This window comes from Coregonus clupeaformis, chromosome 7 (assembly GCF_020615455.1).
Source record: "Coregonus clupeaformis isolate EN_2021a chromosome 7, ASM2061545v1, whole genome shotgun sequence".
In the NCBI taxonomy this organism is placed as follows: Eukaryota; Metazoa; Chordata; class Actinopteri; order Salmoniformes; family Salmonidae; genus Coregonus; species Coregonus clupeaformis.
Window position 1 is genome coordinate 20,422,286 of NC_059198.1, and position 17,734 is coordinate 20,440,019.

The 17,734-nt window shown below is 45.6% G+C and overlaps 1 protein-coding gene across 1 annotated transcript in view; it reads left to right on the forward strand.

Annotated features, from left to right (window-relative positions):
- LOC121569847 (ubiquitin-protein ligase E3C) overlaps positions 1-17,734 on the forward strand; it is a 47,337-nt gene that overhangs the window by 28,288 nt on the left and 1,315 nt on the right. The window contains exons 20-23 of the mRNA XM_041881084.2: positions 6,644-6,856; positions 11,273-11,461; positions 11,655-11,721; positions 12,137-12,267. Coding sequence (XP_041737018.1) covers positions 6,644-6,856; positions 11,273-11,461; positions 11,655-11,721; positions 12,137-12,267 — 600 coding nt within the window. The remainder of the gene's footprint in view (positions 1-6,643; positions 6,857-11,272; positions 11,462-11,654; positions 11,722-12,136; positions 12,268-17,734) is intronic.

Consider the following 17,734-nt stretch of genomic DNA (forward strand, 5'->3'; position numbering starts at 1 on the left):
AGGTGTTTGTGTGCATATCTGTATGTTAGCTCCAAATGATCACCAGGTGTCTTCAAGCATTAACTGAAACAATAAGCACATCTAATGTGGTAATTAGATGGAAGACCAACCAATGTGTGATGAACGTCTAATCAGTTAATGAGATGTGAAATGTAGTCAGCATCACCGTGCTCTGCTACCTCTGGGAGGGGGTTCTGCCATGCCCCCTGGTGGTCCCTCTGAGGGTCACATTGTGCTCCAGACACCAGCAGGTCATCTGGGATTGATCAGAGGTCACTTCCAGTGAGTCAGCCCAGCCTATGTCATTGAATAATAGAGGTACAGTACAGAGCTAAGGCTGATTTATTATAACATCTAATGGCTGTTAGTGTTTTAACTTGACTGCATATCAAAAAAATTTGTTTGTCGTTGATGTCCAAGAAAGTGACAATTTTGAATGACATAGAACTTGGACCCGATACTTGTACAATGCATAGTTTGGTTCATTAGCCCTATGCGTAATCTGTTGATTGCATTGTTTTCCCTGCCCCCTCCTCCCCCTTTGACCGCACTGTTTATTATAGCCGAATGTTTTTAAATCTTCTTTAATGCATGTGCCGGCAGATTGTTTGTCGATATGCTGTGGGAGTGTGTGTGTCTGGGAAGGGTCATCTCATTCTCAACGGTAGAAGAATGACCTCATGACAACCGGCCGCCTCTCAATTAGGCCTTCCATTAGCCGATGATTCCTGCCTCGTTGTTTGTGTGGCGATTGCATTTGGCCGGGCACTAAATCAGCGCTAGCCCCCGCCGACAGGGACATAAATAAGCAGTCAAAGCATGTGGTAATAGCATTTTGATCTGTTTTACAGTCCGGAGCATCTAAAGTCCTCTCTCTCTCTCTCTCTCTCTCTCTCGCTGTCGCTGTCGCTCTCGCTCTCGCTCTCGCTCTCTCTCTCTCTTTGCAAGATGGTCCAGTCCACTCATCAGAGCACCATAACTCCTCCTGGGCTTTGTCCCAAATGGCACCTTATTCCCTATATAGTGCACTACTTTTGACCAGAGCCCTATACGGGCCCTTGTTAAAAGTAGTACACTACATCGGGAATAGGGTGCCATTCGGGACGTGGCCCTGGTGTCCACATATTCATCCCACTGTGAGAAATGGCTAGTCAGCTGCTAGCACGCGCTCTGCTCCCCTCCCCTATCACTACAGCTAATGGCTTAGGCAATTAAGGCGGGGAAATTTATTTGAATTTGACTTTCAATTAACCCTACCTTAAGTTCCCTCTTTCTCCATAAATACGACGTGTGAGTGCTCGTTTGAGTGGTGTATTGATATTTGTTTAGTGCCGTTATTACCTGCGACCCGAGAGGAAAGAGGGAACCGTTATAGATTAGGATTGCATCACTGCTGCGTGGAGAGATGCGCGGGACACACACTAAGGCCTATGCGACACAGGAGATTAATATAGTTCAATAATGACCTCCCGGCCTGCCATTGTTGTGGAGGTAATGTATTATCATCAGGAGTGGGCCAGTCTGGGGTACTCACTGAAATGGGATTGGACATAACAATATGGGACACCGGTCATCCCTCTTCCTCACTTGTCCTCCCAACTGACACGTATAAGGATTGACGCCACAGACAGAAACCACTTAACAACACGTGTGTATGATTTACAATTTCTACAGACCACATGAGTATACAATTCCACTGAGCATAAAGGCATATTGAATTATCATAGTCTTCAGTATTATTATCTGTGCTCTCTAGCATCTAGAGTCCAAGGTAAGTTTTCTGGTGTCTCTCACCGTTCTTACTAGTTTCAACAAGCCATTGGAAGTGATAGGGGCAGTTCTTGACTTGGGCAGGAGCTCACCGGAGCTGAGTACTGGCACCTCAAATGCTCTACTGCTTGAGCTCCTGTTCCTCTTATAGAATATTAGGATGGATCTCCTGCACCTAAATATAAACAGTACCGGCACCTATTTCAGTCCAAGTCAAGCACTGGATAGGGGCAAATGTGTAATGTAAAAAAAGAAATACAGTCAAAATTACCTCAAGTTAACTTCAAACCAAATAATTGTGTTGATTGATCATGAAAAAAATCAAATAAAAATGCACGGTTGCTAAAGTTAGGCTAGCTGTAGTTTGCAGTGGCTGTTTAAAGAAAACTGAAAGGATTATAGTTTCTCCTGACCCATAGACTACTTTCAGGGCGAGGAACCATCTAACATCAAGTTGTAAAATACAGAACTTCCCCTTTAAGCTGCTGTGCCCGTAGGGTGCTGTTTTCGGCACCTCTCTTCTTCCAGACAGTTTTGTTGCGGTAGTAAAGAGAGAGGTCTCCTGATGCCAGTCTCAATGCCCCACATCACTGTCACCGTCCAGCCAAGATCCAGTAACCTTCAGTAGGACATGTGGAGCAAACCGCCCCCCTCCTCTCTATGCCTCACACCACCCATCCATCTGGGACACCCACTGCCTGCCTCTTCATGATAGTACAAAGCCCGGTATTAGCCCTGACCTAGCCTCCAAACTCTCTCAGGGTGGCTGAAGTTTTGTGTGTTTGTTTGCACCATCCTCCCTCCCTCCTCCCCAGTGCCTTTCCTCATTGATCTCCCCGGTCAGACTAAAAGTTCCCATTTAGAGGTGCGTTGGGTCGCACCCCTGATTGATAGTGATGCGTTTGAAAGGCATAATATTTTTATTGATTCTTAATGTTGTAAATTAAGGAATTTATTTGGCAGCTAACAGAAGGGAACCTGTGATGTTGTTGGGTGTTTATTCTCCCTGATGGCGCCCCGATCTGCTTTAATTGCGTTGCCACTGCACTCACTTATATTAAAAGGGGCCCGGCCATAATTAATCCGTTTTATCCCGAGTCATTTTGGCACAATGTCTGGCAATAAACAACCATAAATAAAGCGGCCGTTGAAAAAAAAGAAGAATATGCCACAGGTTTTTTTCTCTCCCCCCATATACTTAGTACCACCTCTTTCCGGCACTGTGTTATTAATAGGTTTCAAGTGGGTATGCAGCGCATATGGTCGAGGAATTTGGAAAAAGCCACCCCGAGAAAAGCTAAGTGGATTATTTTGTATAAAAAATAGACTGTGTTTGAAGTTACACAATTAACCTGTGTTTAGAAAATAGACTGTGATTTATGCCCGCCTGTGTGTTTAAGATGCATGCATTATGGAAATGGCCTAGATTTATAATCCATTTAGCTGATGTGGTCAGGGTTTTTAGTGCAATCATTTATAAGGACCTGTATATTTTAATGCCTGGAACGGGCTCTTTTTAGGACTATTCCAGTACATTAGCTCCCGGTTTTATGAGTCACCTGCTCGGCAATGTTCTTAATGGCAGCCCAGGTCAAGGTGAGAATTGGCATTTATAAAGTTTGAGGCAGGCGGATTTTAAGGCCTGTGTGTTTTAGACACAGATTGTGTTCTTGTGTTGTGCTCTTGCTCCGATGTGAACTGATTTACTATCTTATCGCTTCTGTATCTGATGTTCCGGTCACTCTTTTAATATCGGGTTAATGCGTTGCGTAACGTTTTTTAATTGCAAAGAGCAAAGATGGCTCTCATCGATATCTATTGTTGTTATTGATTGATTCTACTGTTCACTGTTCTGTTGGGTTTTTTATGCTAGTCTGATTTGTATGACTTTATCATTACCTCATTTTATCATAAAATTTGGAAAGTATTCAGACCCCTTGACTTTTTTCTCATTTTGTTACGTTACAGCCTTATTCTAAAATGGATTAAATTAAACATTTTCCTCAGCAATCTACACACAATACCCCATAATGACAAAGCAAAAAACAGGTTTTTAGAAATGTTTGGAAATGTATTAAAAAAAAAAAACAGATACCTTATTTACATAAGTATTCAGACCCTTTGCTATGAAACTCGAAATTGAGCTCATGTGCATCCTGTTTCCATTGATTATCCTTGATGTTTCTACAACTTGTGGTAAATTCAATTGATTGCACATGATTTGGAAAGGCACACAACTGTCTATATAAGGTCCCACAGTTGACAGTACATGTCCGAACTAAAACCAAGCCATGAGGTTGAAGGAATTGTCCGTAGAGCTCCGAGACAGGATTCTGTTGAGGCACAGATCTGGGGAAGGGTATCAAAAAATGTCTGCAGCATTGAAGATCCCCAAGAACACAGTGGCCTCCATCATTCTTAAATGGAAGAAGTTTGGAACCACCAAGACTCTTCCTAGAGCTGGCCGCCCAGCCCGATGGTCACTCTGACAGAGCTGTAGAGTTCCTCTGTGGAGATGGGAGAACTTTCCAGAAGGACAACAATCTCAGCAGCACTCCACCAATCAGGTCTTTATGGTAGAGTGGCCAGACAGAAGCCACTCCTCAGTAAAAGGCACATGACAAACCGCATGGAGTTTGCCAAAAGGCACATAAAGACTCTCAGACCATGAGAAACAAGATTCTCTGGTCTGATGAAACCAAGATTGAACTCTTTGGCCTGAATGCCAAGCGTCACGTCTGGAGGAACCCTGGCACCATCCCTACGGTGAAGCATGGTGGTGGCATCATCATGCTGTGGTGATGTTTTTCAGCGGCAGGGACTGGAAGACTAGTCCGGTTTTAGGGAAAGATGAACGGAGCAAAGTACAGAGAGATCCTTGATGAAAACCTGCTCCAGAGCGCTCAGGACCTCAGACTGGGGCGAAGGTTCACCTTCCAACAGGACAACGACCCTAAGCACACAGCCAAGACAACGCAGGAGTGGCTTCGGGACAAGTCTCTGAATGCCCTTGAGTGGCCCAGCCAGAGCCCGGACTTGAACCTGATCGAACATCTCTGGAGAGACCTGAAAATAGCTGTGCAGCAACGCTCCCCATCGAACCTGACAGAGCTTGAGAGGATCTGCAGAGAAGAATGGAAGAAACTCCCCAAATACAGGTGTGCCAAGCTTGTTTCGCCATACCCAAGAAGACTTGATGCTGTAATCGCTGCCAAAGGTGCTTCAACAAAGTACTGAGTAAAGGGTCTGAATACTTATGTAAATGTGATATGTTTATTTTTAATAAATTAGCAAACATTCTAAAAACCTGTTTTTGCTTTGTCATTATGGGGTATTGTGTGTAGATTGATGAGGGGAAAAAGCAATTTAATCAATTTTAGAATAAGGCTGTAACGTAACAAAATCTGGAAAAAGTCAAGGGGTCTGAATACTTTCTGAAAAAGTATGTGGATACCTCTTCAAATTAGTGGATTCAGCTATTTCAGCCACACCCGTTGCTGACAGGTGTATAAAATCGAACACACAGCTATGCAATCTCCATAGACCCACATTGGCAGTAGAATGGCCTTACTGATGAGCTCAGTGACTTTCAACGTGGCACCGTCATAGGATGCCACCTTTCCAACAAGTCGGTTTGTACAATTTCTGCCCTGCTAGAGCTGCCCCGGTCAACTGTAAGTGCTGTTATTTTAAAGTGGAAATGTCTAGGAGCAACAATGGCTCAGCCGCTAAGTGGTAGGCCGCACAAGCTCACAGAACGGGACTGCCGAGTGCTGAAGCGCACAGCGCGTAAAAATCGTCTGTCCTCGTTTGCCACACTCACTACTTAGTTCCAAATTGCCTCTGGAAGCAACGTCAGCACAATAACTGTTCGTCGGGAGCTTCATGAAATGGGTTTCCATGGCCGAGCAGCCGCACACAAGCCTAAGATCCCCATGCGCAATGCCAAGCGTCGGCTGGAGTAGTGTAAAGCTTGCCGCCATTGGACTCTGGAGCAGTGGAAACGCGTTCTCTGGACTGATGAATCACACTTCACCATCTGGCAGTCCGACGGACTAATCTGGGTTTGGCGGATGCCAGGAGGACGCTACCTGCCCGAATGCATAGTGCCAACTGTAAAGTTTGGTGGAGGAGGAATAATGGTCTGGGGCTGTTTTTCATGGTTCGGGCTAGGCCCCTTATTTCCAGTGAAGGGAAATCTTAACGCTACAGCATACAATGACATTCTAGACAATTCTGTGCTTTCAACTTTGTGGCAACAGTTTGGGGAAGGCCCTTCCTGTTTCAGCATGACAATGCCTCCGTGCACAAAGCGAGGTCCATACAGAAATGGTTTGTCGAGATCTGTGTGGAAGAACTTGCCTGGCCTGCACAGAGCCCTGACCTCAACCCCATCGTACACCTTTGGGATGAATTGGAACGCCGACTGCGAGCCAGGCCTAATCGTCCAACATCAGTGCCCGACCTCACTAATGCTCGTGGCTGAATGGAAGCAAGTCCCCGCAGCAATGTTCCAGCATCTATTGAAAACCCTCCCAGAAGAGTGGAGGCTGTTATAGCAACAAAGGTGGGACCAACTCCTCCATATTAATGCCCATGATTTTGGAATGAGTTGTTTGATGAACAGGTGTCCACATACTTTTGGTCATGTAGCGTATGTGCCATTTAGCAGAAGCTTTTATCCAAAGCGACTTACAATCATGCTCGCATACATTTTCGTATGTGTGACCCCAGCGGGATTCGAACCCATGATCCCAGCGTTGCAAGCGCCAAGCTCTACCAACTGAGCCACACAAGATCATGTTATCATGACCTTTGACCTGAGTGTATCTATGACCTTGACCTATGACCTTTGTTTCCTGTCTCCCTATAGGCCCTGTATGAGAACATGCTGGTGGAGCTGCCGTTTGCCAGCTTTTTCCTGTCCAAGCTGCTGGGCACCAGTGCTGACGTAGACATCCACCACCTGGCCTCGCTGGACCCCGAGATGTACCGCAACCTGCTCTTCCTCAAGAGCTACGAGGACGACGTGGAGGACCTGGGACTCAACTTCACCATCGTCAATAACGACCTGGGAGAGGCACAGGTGGGCTGTGTGTGTGTGTGTCAGTGGGGGGAGGTAGGAATTACTCACAAATCAAATGTTATTTGTCACGTGCCGAATACAATAGGTGTAGATCTTACAGTAAAATGCTTACTTAAAAGCCCTTATCCAACAATGCAGTTTGAAGAAAAATAAGTGTTAATTAAATAATAGATAAGTACAAACTAAAACTAAAAAATAATTAAAGAGCAGCAGTAAAATAACAGTAGCGAGGCTATATACAGGGGGTACCGGTACAGAGTCAATGTGCGGGGGCACCGGTTAGTCGAGGTAATTTAGGTAATATGTTAATCTAGGTAGAGTTAAAGTGACTATGCATAGATAATAAACAGAGAGTAGCAGCAGCGTAAAAGAGGGGGTGGGTGGGGGGAACAATGCAAATAGTCCGGGTAGCGATTTGATTAGATGATCAGGAATCTTATGGCTTGTGGGGAGAAGCTGTTAAGAAGCCTTTTGGACCTAGACTTGGCGCTCCGGTACCGCTTGCCGTGCGGTAGCAGAGAGAGCAGTCTATGACTAGGGTGGCTGGAGTCTTTGACAATTTTTAGGGCCTTCCTCTGACACCGCCTGGTATAGAGGTCCTGGATGGCAGGACGCTTGGCCCCAGTGATGTACTGGGTTGTACGCACTACCCTCTGTAGTGCCTTGCGGTCGGAGGCCGAGCAGTTGCCATACCAGGCAGTGATGCAACCAGTCAGGATGCTCTCGATGGTGCAGCTGTATAACTTTTTGAGGATCTGAGGACCCATGCCAAATCTTTTCAGTCTCCTGAGGGGGAATAGGCTTTGTCGTGCCCTCTTCATGACTGTCTTGGTGTGTTTGGACCATGATAGTTTGTTGGTGATGTGGACACCAAGGAAGTTGAAGCTCTCAACCTGCTCCACTACAGCCCCGTCGATGAGAATGGGGGCGAGCTCGGTCCTCTTCTTTTTCCTGTAGTCAACAATCATCTCCTTTGTCTTGATCACGTTGAGGGAGAGGTTGTTATCCTGGCACCACACGGCCAGGTCTCTGACCTCCTCCCTATAGGCTGTCTCATCGTTGTCGGTGATCAGGCCTACCACTGTTGTGTCGTCGGCAAACGTAATGATGGTGTTGGAGTCGTGCCTGGCCATGCAGTCATGGGTGAACAGGGAGTAAAGGAGGGGACTGAGCACGCACCCCTGAGGGGCCCCCGTGTTGAGGATCAGCGTGGCAGATGTTGTTACCTACTCTTACCACCTGGGGGCGGCCCGTCAGGAAGTCCAGGATCCAGGTGCAGAGGGAGGTGTTTAGTCCCAGGGTCCTTAGCTTAGTGATGAGCTTTGAGGGCCCTATGGTGTTGAACGCTGAGCTGTAGTTAATGAATAGCATTCTCACTTAGGTGTTCCTTTTGTCCAGGTGGGAAAGGGCAGTGTGGAGTGCAATAGAGATTGCATCATATGTGGATTTGTTGGGGTGGTATGCAAATTGGAGTGGGTCTAGGGTTTCTGGGATAATGGTGTTGATGTGAGCCATGACCAGCCTTTCAAAGCACTTCATGGGTACAGACGTGAGTGCTACAGGTTTGTAGTCTTTTAGGCAGTTTACCTTAGTCCCTGTGCCCAAGAACACAATGGTGGTCTGCTTGAAACATGTTGGTATTACAGATTCAGTCAAGGACAGGTTGAAAATGTTAGTGAAGACACTTGCCAGTTGGTCAGCGCATGCTCGGCGTACACGTCCTGGTAATCTGTCTGGCCCTGCGGCCTTGTGAATGTTGACCTTTTTAAAGGTGTTACTCACATCGGCTACGGAGAGCGTGATCACACAGTCATCCGGAACAGCTGATGCTCTCATGCATGCTTCAGTGTTGCTTGCTTCGAAGCGAGCATAGAAGTAATTTAGCTCGTCTGGTAGGCTCGTGTCACTGGGCAGCTCGCGGCTGTTCTTCCCTTTGTAGTCTGTAATAGTTTGCAAGCCCTGCCACATCCGACGAGCCGGTGTAGTACGATTCAATCTTAGTCCTGTATTGACGCTTTGCCTGTTTGATGGTTCGTCGGAGGGCATAGCGGGATTTCTTATAAGCGTCCGGGTTAGAGTCCCGCTCCTTGAAAGCGGCAGCTCTACCCTTTAGCTCAGTGTGGATGTTGCCTGTAATCCATGGCTTCTGGTTGGGGTACGTACGGTCACTGTGGGGACGACGTCATCGATGCACTTATTGATAAAGCCAGTGACTGATGTGGTGTACTCCTCAATGCCATCGGAAGAATCCCAGAACATATTCCAGTCTGTGCTAGTAAAACAGTCCTGTAGCTTAGCATCTGTGTCATCTGACCACTGGTGCTTCCTGCTTTAGTTTTTGCTTGTAAGCAGGAATCAGGAGGATGGAATTATGGTCAGATTTGCCAAATGGAGGGCGAGGGAGAGCTTTGTACGCAGCTCTGTGTGTGGAGTAAAGGTGGTCTAGAGTTTTTCTTCCTCTGGTTGCACATTTACCATGCTGGTAGAAATTAGGTCAAACGGAATTAAGTTTCCCTGCATTAAAGTCCCCGGCCACTAGGAGCGCCGCCTCTGGATGAGCGTTTTCCTGTTTGCTTATGGCCTTATACACAGCATCTCTCTCTTTCCTGCCTGTGTCTCTGGCCTTGTCATTCTGTCCCTCTCGCCATTCCCTCCTCCCTCCCTGCGGTGTTAATAATTCACTTTCCTCACGTTGTCTGTATTCAGCGCTGAGAGAGATAAAGCACGTCGTCCGCTCTCACCCTGAGTGGTGCCGTGGGGAATAGAAGGGTCTTTGTTGAACATTCTACCGAGCCGGTCATCAAGCAATTTTCTCAGAACACGCCTGAGAGGCGCGACTTTCACTTCTTTGGCACGTCCACCACGTCTGAGCCTGGCTGTTTAGACACAGAGGGGGCCTATTCACCGCCCTTTAGTCACCCTCACCAGTCTCCCCGGGCTGGGCTAAGCACTCTACCTGCTCCCCCTGTTTGCTCAGGGCCTTAACTTCTCTTATTAGCTCCTCTTTAAACAGGCTTGAACAGTGGCACTACAATGTAGCCCGCGGTCGCAAATAGGGCATCCCAAATACGATAGGGAAAACAATTTGCGGGAGATAAGGCACACACTCGGAGGCAGACTGGCCTGTAAATGCCCTAGGGAGATAGCCAAAGCAAGCAAGATAAAGACAATCATTCTCGGACATTAGCACATAATCAGAAACACAAAATGACACTCAGATAGTGGGCCTGCTGGCTACTAACCCTTATATGGTTGGCTACTTAATTCACTTTTTAATCGATTTTGTAGGGCAACCCAAAAAAATCAGGGGGGGCCATGCCCCCACACCCCCCTGACTAGCTGCTTTTTTTCATTAAGGTGGCTACTTCAGATTTTCGGGAACACATTGATCTTAGAGTATCATAAAAGCTCCTTAGTGATCCGGATTATTTTACTGTGATTATTTGGTATGTGTCCTTAGTCCTCCAAGACCATTCAACCAACATACAAACCCCTCCAGGAAGGAGATAGATCAGGTTTTGTGACCCAAAGCTCAACAATATAGCTGATCATAGAAAATTACTCAAGTAAAAGTCACCCAGTAAAATACTACTTGAGTAAAATTCTAAAAGTATTTGGTTTGAAATATACTTAAGCATCAAAAGTAAATCTAATTACTAAAATATACCTAAGTATCAAAAGTAAAAGTATAAATCATTTCAAATTCCTTATATTAAGCGAACCAGACGACACCATTTAATTTTTTACGGATAGCCAGGGACACACTCCAACACTCAAACATCATTTACAAACCAAGCATGTGTGTTTAGTGAGTCCGCCAGATAGGCAGTAGGAATGACCAGGGATGTTCTCTTGAAGTGCGTGAATTTGACCATTTTCCTGTCCTGCTAAGCATTCAAAATGTAACGAGTACTCTTGGGTGTCAGGGAAAATGTATGGAGTAAAAAGTACATTATTATTTTAAGGAATGTAGTGAAGTAAAAGTTGTTAAAAAATATAAATAGTAAAGATATCCCCCAAAAACTAAGTAAGTAGTACTTTAACGTATTTTTACTTAAGTATTTTACACCACTGCCCCTGAGTCCCTTGATCAGTGACTTTTCCCCTTGCTCCACTGGTACCTTCAATCATGCTCTCTGGGCCTACACACTCTAAAGAGCTTATATTGTGTACAGCAGTGTTGAAAGATATGCATCCAATGATGCAATAATATTACATGCTCCACTATAAAATGCATATTTTGTATGGAGTGAAACTCTTTCAGGTGAACACATTTCTTGACTCTCTTATGTTTTGAGCATTGAGAAAGTAATACCCTAAGTAAAGTGTGAGGGTGACATATGGTGGCTTTCGCCTGGTTGCCCTCTACGTGGATATGAGATAAATGCCTGTATGTCTGATGGGCCTTTCTTCCAGGTGGTTGAGCTGAAGCCGGAAGGGAAGGACATCCCCGTGTCCACGGCCAACAGGATAGCGTACATCCATTTAGTGGCAGATTACCGACTCAACAAACAGATCAGGCCCCACTGCCTGGCCTTCAGACAGGGCCTGGCCAACGTGGTCAACCTGGAGTGGCTGCGCATGTTTGACCAGCAGGAGATCCAGGTAACGTCATGGATATTCACTAGGTTTGTAAAATTCGGGTAACTTTAGCAAAATCCTGAGGATTTCTGGAAAACTTCTAATTTTGGGAAAGTTACCAGAAGTTTGCAAGTCTATTCACATTACTTTTACAAAAATGTACACTTAAAGATACATGTAAACATTTTCATCATCGATCATTGCTTTCCCACTACAGGTGTTGATATCTGGAGCTCATGTACCCATTTGTCTTGACGACCTGAAGACATTTACAAACTACTCAGGTATGATCGCATTATGGATCGTTTGTAAAAGTTTATTTTAAGTAACAAAAGTATTTAGGCTCTGCCTTAATGGTGAAAATTATATTGAGGTGATACTCAGTGATAGTCAGTTTCTAGTAGTAGTGACTACTTTTTCCATGTGCTGCACAGTCAGGAAGATTTCCACAGAGCTAACTGTCAAGCTCTCCTGCCAACTTCATGGGACAGGTAGCCTAGTCACGGCATACGGTTGCGCTCTAAAGAATAATTTGTTGTTGAATGGCATGGGTGGTGGTCGAGATGGTATGGCTGCATCATGAGTCTTAAACAGCGCAAACAATGTCTGTCCTACACTGGATTCACACGGTTTACAGGTGGTTTTTTGAAGACTAAAACCCAGGTGTGTCAGATTATCATTTCCCTCTCTCTTCCCCAGGTGGTTACACTGCCACTCACCCTGTCATTACCATCTTCTGGGAGGTGGTGGAAAGCTTCACCGATGAAGAGAAACGCAAGCTGCTCAAGTTTGTCACCAGTTGCTCGCGGCCTCCCCTCCTGGGCTTCAAGGTGAGGGTTGACCGAAAGTTCACTACGTCTGTGTTTTTCCTGTCCCTCTTTTCTATCCTCTGTCTGGTATTATAGACTGTTGATTGTAGCCGGCGCCATCAGGAGTTCAACCAAAGACTGTGAGAGTCCAAATTACACCCTATATTTTTGACTAAAAGTAGTGCACTATATAGGGAACAGGGTGCCATTTAGGACGCAACCTAAGACAAAGGCCAGTACTAGGGAGTGTTCACTGTTATAATGGGCATGTAATGAAAATGCCTGGCCTGATAACTCCCTCCGATGATCATTTTCAAATTAGGCTCGGTGATAAGACTCATAATGCTGCCTCGCTCATGCTTATCTCCTTCTACACCTGCTCACTGCGGTTCACAACCCTCCTCTGGATTATAAGTCGATTTAAGACCTTTGCCTGACTGTTTGGGCGTGGGCTTGGTTGGCAGGCATCACCCGCCGGACAAATATTGACGTTGGTGTCAGACTAAGCCGGCGGCACGGTGAACTTTTGCACTGTTGGCTCCTGTTTGACCTCGATGAGTAGTAGGGACGTTAGTTTCACACAAGAAATAAAGGCATATATTGTAGGTTGTTATATGTCTTTAGTTGGGCAAAGGGTATAACCCCAGAATAATATATTTGTTTTGAATCCCTGCCCCCAAAAACTAGCACCAAAACATTGCTGCAACATCATCGAAAGCTGTTTGTTTCCAAAATGACTTCAGCCAAGAGCTGAAATTTGTGCTGAAATGGTGGAATGCGTTTATCGGAATTACCTTTACTGTGTCATCAGCTGATGATTCCTCCAATCGAGAGCCGTTTTACTTTCCTAATGACTTGATTTAGAGACACTAAAATGGTTGGAAATAGAAAGGAGAAGAGCGCTGCTGAAATCCATTAGGACTTTTATACGCCTTACTTAGGAATACCAGAAGCTGTAATTGTCATATGATTGGTTTTACTACTGTTTATTGCCGTCGTTAGTTAAGAATACTTAAGTGCTCCCACAGCAGGGAGAGAGAGGAGGGTACAGATGGGAACGCTCCTAAAAATCTCCCTCGGTGGCTCAGGCAGGAGGGCTGGAGAGTTCCCCCCCAGTTTAATGAATTTGACTTTGGGGAGTGTGTGTATGTGGCGTTCCTGCCCCTCCTGGTCTCCTCCCCCCCTCCCTGTCTCCTCCCCAGGCCGGAGAGGGGGGGATCATGGTGATTGGTGGGGCGGGAAGGGGTGGGGAACGGCCCCTGACCCTAACCCTGGGCCCGTGCTCGCCCAGCCTTAATTAGCTGCCGTAAATGTCCAAGGATTCATTAGCGGAGAAATAGCTCTGTCAGGAGAAGCCATTTAAAAAAGATGATGGAGAGCCTTTTTTCCAGAATGATCTCTCCCGTAATGACACTTTCTCAATAAGCAACGATAGTTTAATACGGTAATTGTCCGAAAAATGGGGTCGTTACCGCAGAGCCCCCCAGAACCATTTAACCAGGCTGGTACGGGCACTGAACCCTACGCGCCACACTCCTAATCTTTAAATAGCAGGATTAATTCATTGCTGTAGAGCGGCGGGACGTTAGAAACAGAGAGGATGTTTCCTGTGGATTCTGATGGAAACCGTCAGTGGTTACGCTCCAAATGGCACCCTATTCTCTATATAGTGCACTACTTTTGACCAGGGACCATAGGGAAACCCATAGGGCTCTGTTCAAAAGTAGTGCACTATATAGGGAATAGGGTGCATTTTGGGACGCAGGCAGTGTCTTGGCCTTGATGATGTGAGTGGAGATGAGGTGGCCTGGCCTCATCACCAGAAAGCATCATTTGAAAAGTGCCAGATAGACAACATGAAATGACCATTCGCTGCTCTTGCTCAGCTCCCAATCCCAAAGGTCACTAGTGGGGAAGTGTCACACTCGGTCTCCTTCAAACATCGCAGCCTATTTTTAATTTATATCCACACTGAATTAGCTAAACACTTAATGTCACGTCCTATCACATTTATTCCCCGATGTCGCTCGACATTTATGGCTTAATTAGAATTGCCCGGGATATGATGATTATCGGTGACATCAGATGATCCATGTCTTTCTGTCTGTTAGGGCCGGGACGATACCAGTATCGCCATACTCGTTAGTATCGTGGCAAGGAAACGAAACACAAAGCGGATTTGACTTCTTTAGGTAAACAAACCTGCTGGAATCAAACATCATTATGTTGTCATCTAGTCACATTTATTTATTTTCCAAGCTAAAGCATACAATATTTTACATACAGCAGGTTTTTAGAGGACCGAAGAGTTAGGTCTGCTTTGTGGTTTCATTTTTGCCATGGACAAAATATCACACAAAAAATATCTGTCTGTCTTCAATTATCCTTATGTAACTCTCTGTAACTCTGTTCAGCTTGTTGTATTTCAGTCTGTCTTTCTGTATCTGAATGATACTGTCGTCTTTTTGGCCATACACACTCAGGTTGTACAACTGATGTACAACGCATTTAAAACAATGGTTGTAATACAACAGATATTTTTGATAACAGCAAGTCTGTCGGCATAAAAGTGTCCACAACTCTTGTGTAATTATTTTTGTCCGGAAAAATGATGTTATAAACTCAACAAAAAAAGAAACATCCCTTTTTCAGGACCCTGACTTTCAAAGATAATTTGTAAAAATCCAAATAACTTCACAGATCTTCATTGTAAAGGGTTTAAACACTGTTTCCCATGCTTGTTCAATGAACCATAAACAATTAATGAACATGCACCTGTGGAACGGTCGTTAAGACACTAACAACTTACAGACGGTAGGCAATTAAGGTCACAGTTATGAAAATGTAGGACACTAAAGAGGCCTTTCTACTGACTCTGAAAAACACGTTCATCTACTTGAACGTGCCTTAGGCATACTACAAGGAGGCATGAGGACTGCAGATGTGGCCAGGGCAATAAATTGCAATGTCCGTACTGTGAGACGCCTAAGACAGCGCTACAGGGAGACAGGACGGACAGCTGATCGTCCTCGCAGTGGCAGACCACGTGTAACAACACCTGCACAGGATCTGTACATCCGAACATCACACCTGCAGGACAGGTACATGATGGCAACAACAACTGCCCGAGTTTAACCAGAAATGCACAATCCCTCCATCAGTGCTCAGACTGTCCGCAATAGGCTGAGAGAGGCTGGACTGAGGGCTTGTAGGCCTGTTGTAAGGCAGGTCCTCACCAGACATCACCGGCAACAACGTCGCCTATGGGCACAAACCCACCGTCGCTGGACCAGACAGGACTGGCAAAAAGTGCTCTTCACTGACGAGTCGCGGTTTTGTCTCACCAGGGGTGATGGTTGGATTCGTGTTTATCGTCGAAGGAATGAGCGTTACACCGAGGCCTGTACTCTGGAGCGGGATCGATTTGGAGGTGGAGGGTTCGTCATGGTCTGGGGCGGTGTGTCACAGCATCATCGGACTTAGCTTGTTGTCGTTACAGGAAATCTCAATGCTGTGCGTTACAAGGAAGACATCCTCCTCCCTCATGTGGTACCCTTCCTGCAGGCTCATCCTGACATGACCCTCCAGCATGACAATGCCACCAGCCATACTGCTCGTTCTGTGTGCGTGATTTCCTGCAAGACAGAAATGTCAGTGTTCTGCCATGGCCAGAGAAGAGCCCGGATCTCAATCCCATTGAGCACGTCTGGGACCTGTTGGATCGGAGGGTGAGGGCTAGGGCCATTCCCCCCAGAAATGTCCGGGAACTTGCAGGTGCCTTGATGGAAGAGTGGGATATCATCTCACAGTAAGAACTGGCAAATCTGGTGCAGTCCATGAGGAGGAGATGCACTGCAGTACTTAATGCAGCTAGTGGCCACACCAGATACTGACTGTTACTTTTGATTTTGACCCCCCCTTTGTTCATGGACACATTATTCAATTTCTGTTAGTCACATGTCTGTGGAACCTGTTTAGTTTGTCTCAGTTGTTGAATCTTGTTATGTTCATACAAATATTTACACATGTTAAGTTTGCTGAAAATAAACGCAGTTGACAGTGAGAGGACATTTATTTTTTGCTGAGTTTATAACAAGTATTGTGCCAAATGTGTTATACAAATTGAATGTATAGAGGGCCTCCGTGGCACAGATAGACCGATGTTTCACCGGATGTATAAATCCGAAGCATCTGGTTGGCATTTCCACTCGCCACCAAATATGGTGATGAGAGGAAGCCCAGTGGCCGGCAGTGGGAGAAGGTGGAGCGAGATGGATTTTGGCCGACATTCTACTAATTTTGTAATCGATGAATGATGAAACATTCGATCTCAATATAGTTTTCTGTTCCCAAAACTAGAACCGGTTATGAACAGAGTGGACTAAGTTTTGTAGACTTTACCCTATGCCAAAGTTTCTAAAATGTGCATTGTGTAGAAGGAGTACAAGGGCGAATTGAGTTATTGCACACGCGCACTTCAAAGAGAGACCGGGTCAGTCAATTACTAATATACTAATACTCTTAGTAAAAGTATTTATCTTCAACTCGCAATCTGTGGATTCGATTAGATAGATTGAAATTGTATGTTAAACATAATTGAAAGATATATGGTGCGCAGAAATCCGAAGAGGGTGGCCAGCAGAGATAGGTGGGATGGGCTGAGGGAAGCTGAGGGTTGGGATGAGGAACTGGAGACAAGTGGGAGTGGAGTTGCTGGGTGGGGGATAGAATGACGGTCAAAGATAAAAGTAAAACAAATAAAGTCAAAATAAAACATAACAAAAAGTAAGTTTGAATGACACTGAGGGGCAGTGTTGTTACAGCTAATGCCTGTTTGCCTGAGGCTGATGCCGTGCAGGTGTTTGTACACATGCATATACACACTCTCATTCAAATGCACACATGTGCACATACACGGACACACACACATGTAAATAGTGCCATACATGCACTCAAACATATTCAGTTGGCCTTACTGTCTTTAGTTTTTTGCATTGTTGTTTTCCTTTGTCTTTCTCTTGGTTGTTGGGGCATTGGGGACGGGGGCTTGGGGAGGTTAAGGGGCAGCTCTTGGGGAACTGTGGAGGGGATCTTGGAGGGCTGGTGGCCTGGCGGTTGGGAGCTTGGGCCGGTGGCTGATGGATTGCTGGTTCGGGTCCCTGTTTTTGACCTTGTGGGAGATCTGTTGACGTGCCCTTGAGCAGGGCGTTGACCCTGGTTGCTTCTGTGTGTCGCTCTGGATGGGAGTCTGTTAGTTGACTAATGTGATGTAGTTGTTGAGCGGCTTCACTGCAAGTCTATTGTATGTTTGAAATATTCAAGAAAAATAAAGAAAAAAAATAAAGAGTAGGCGTTCCCTAACGGAAATATGCAAATACATGCTAGAACACGCTAATTGGATCTCGCTAGCTCGTGCTTGACTCTGCTCAACTCCTTGCTTGTTCTGCCCTCTATGATTTTCTCCTATTGGAAACGATAGGCTGTGGTC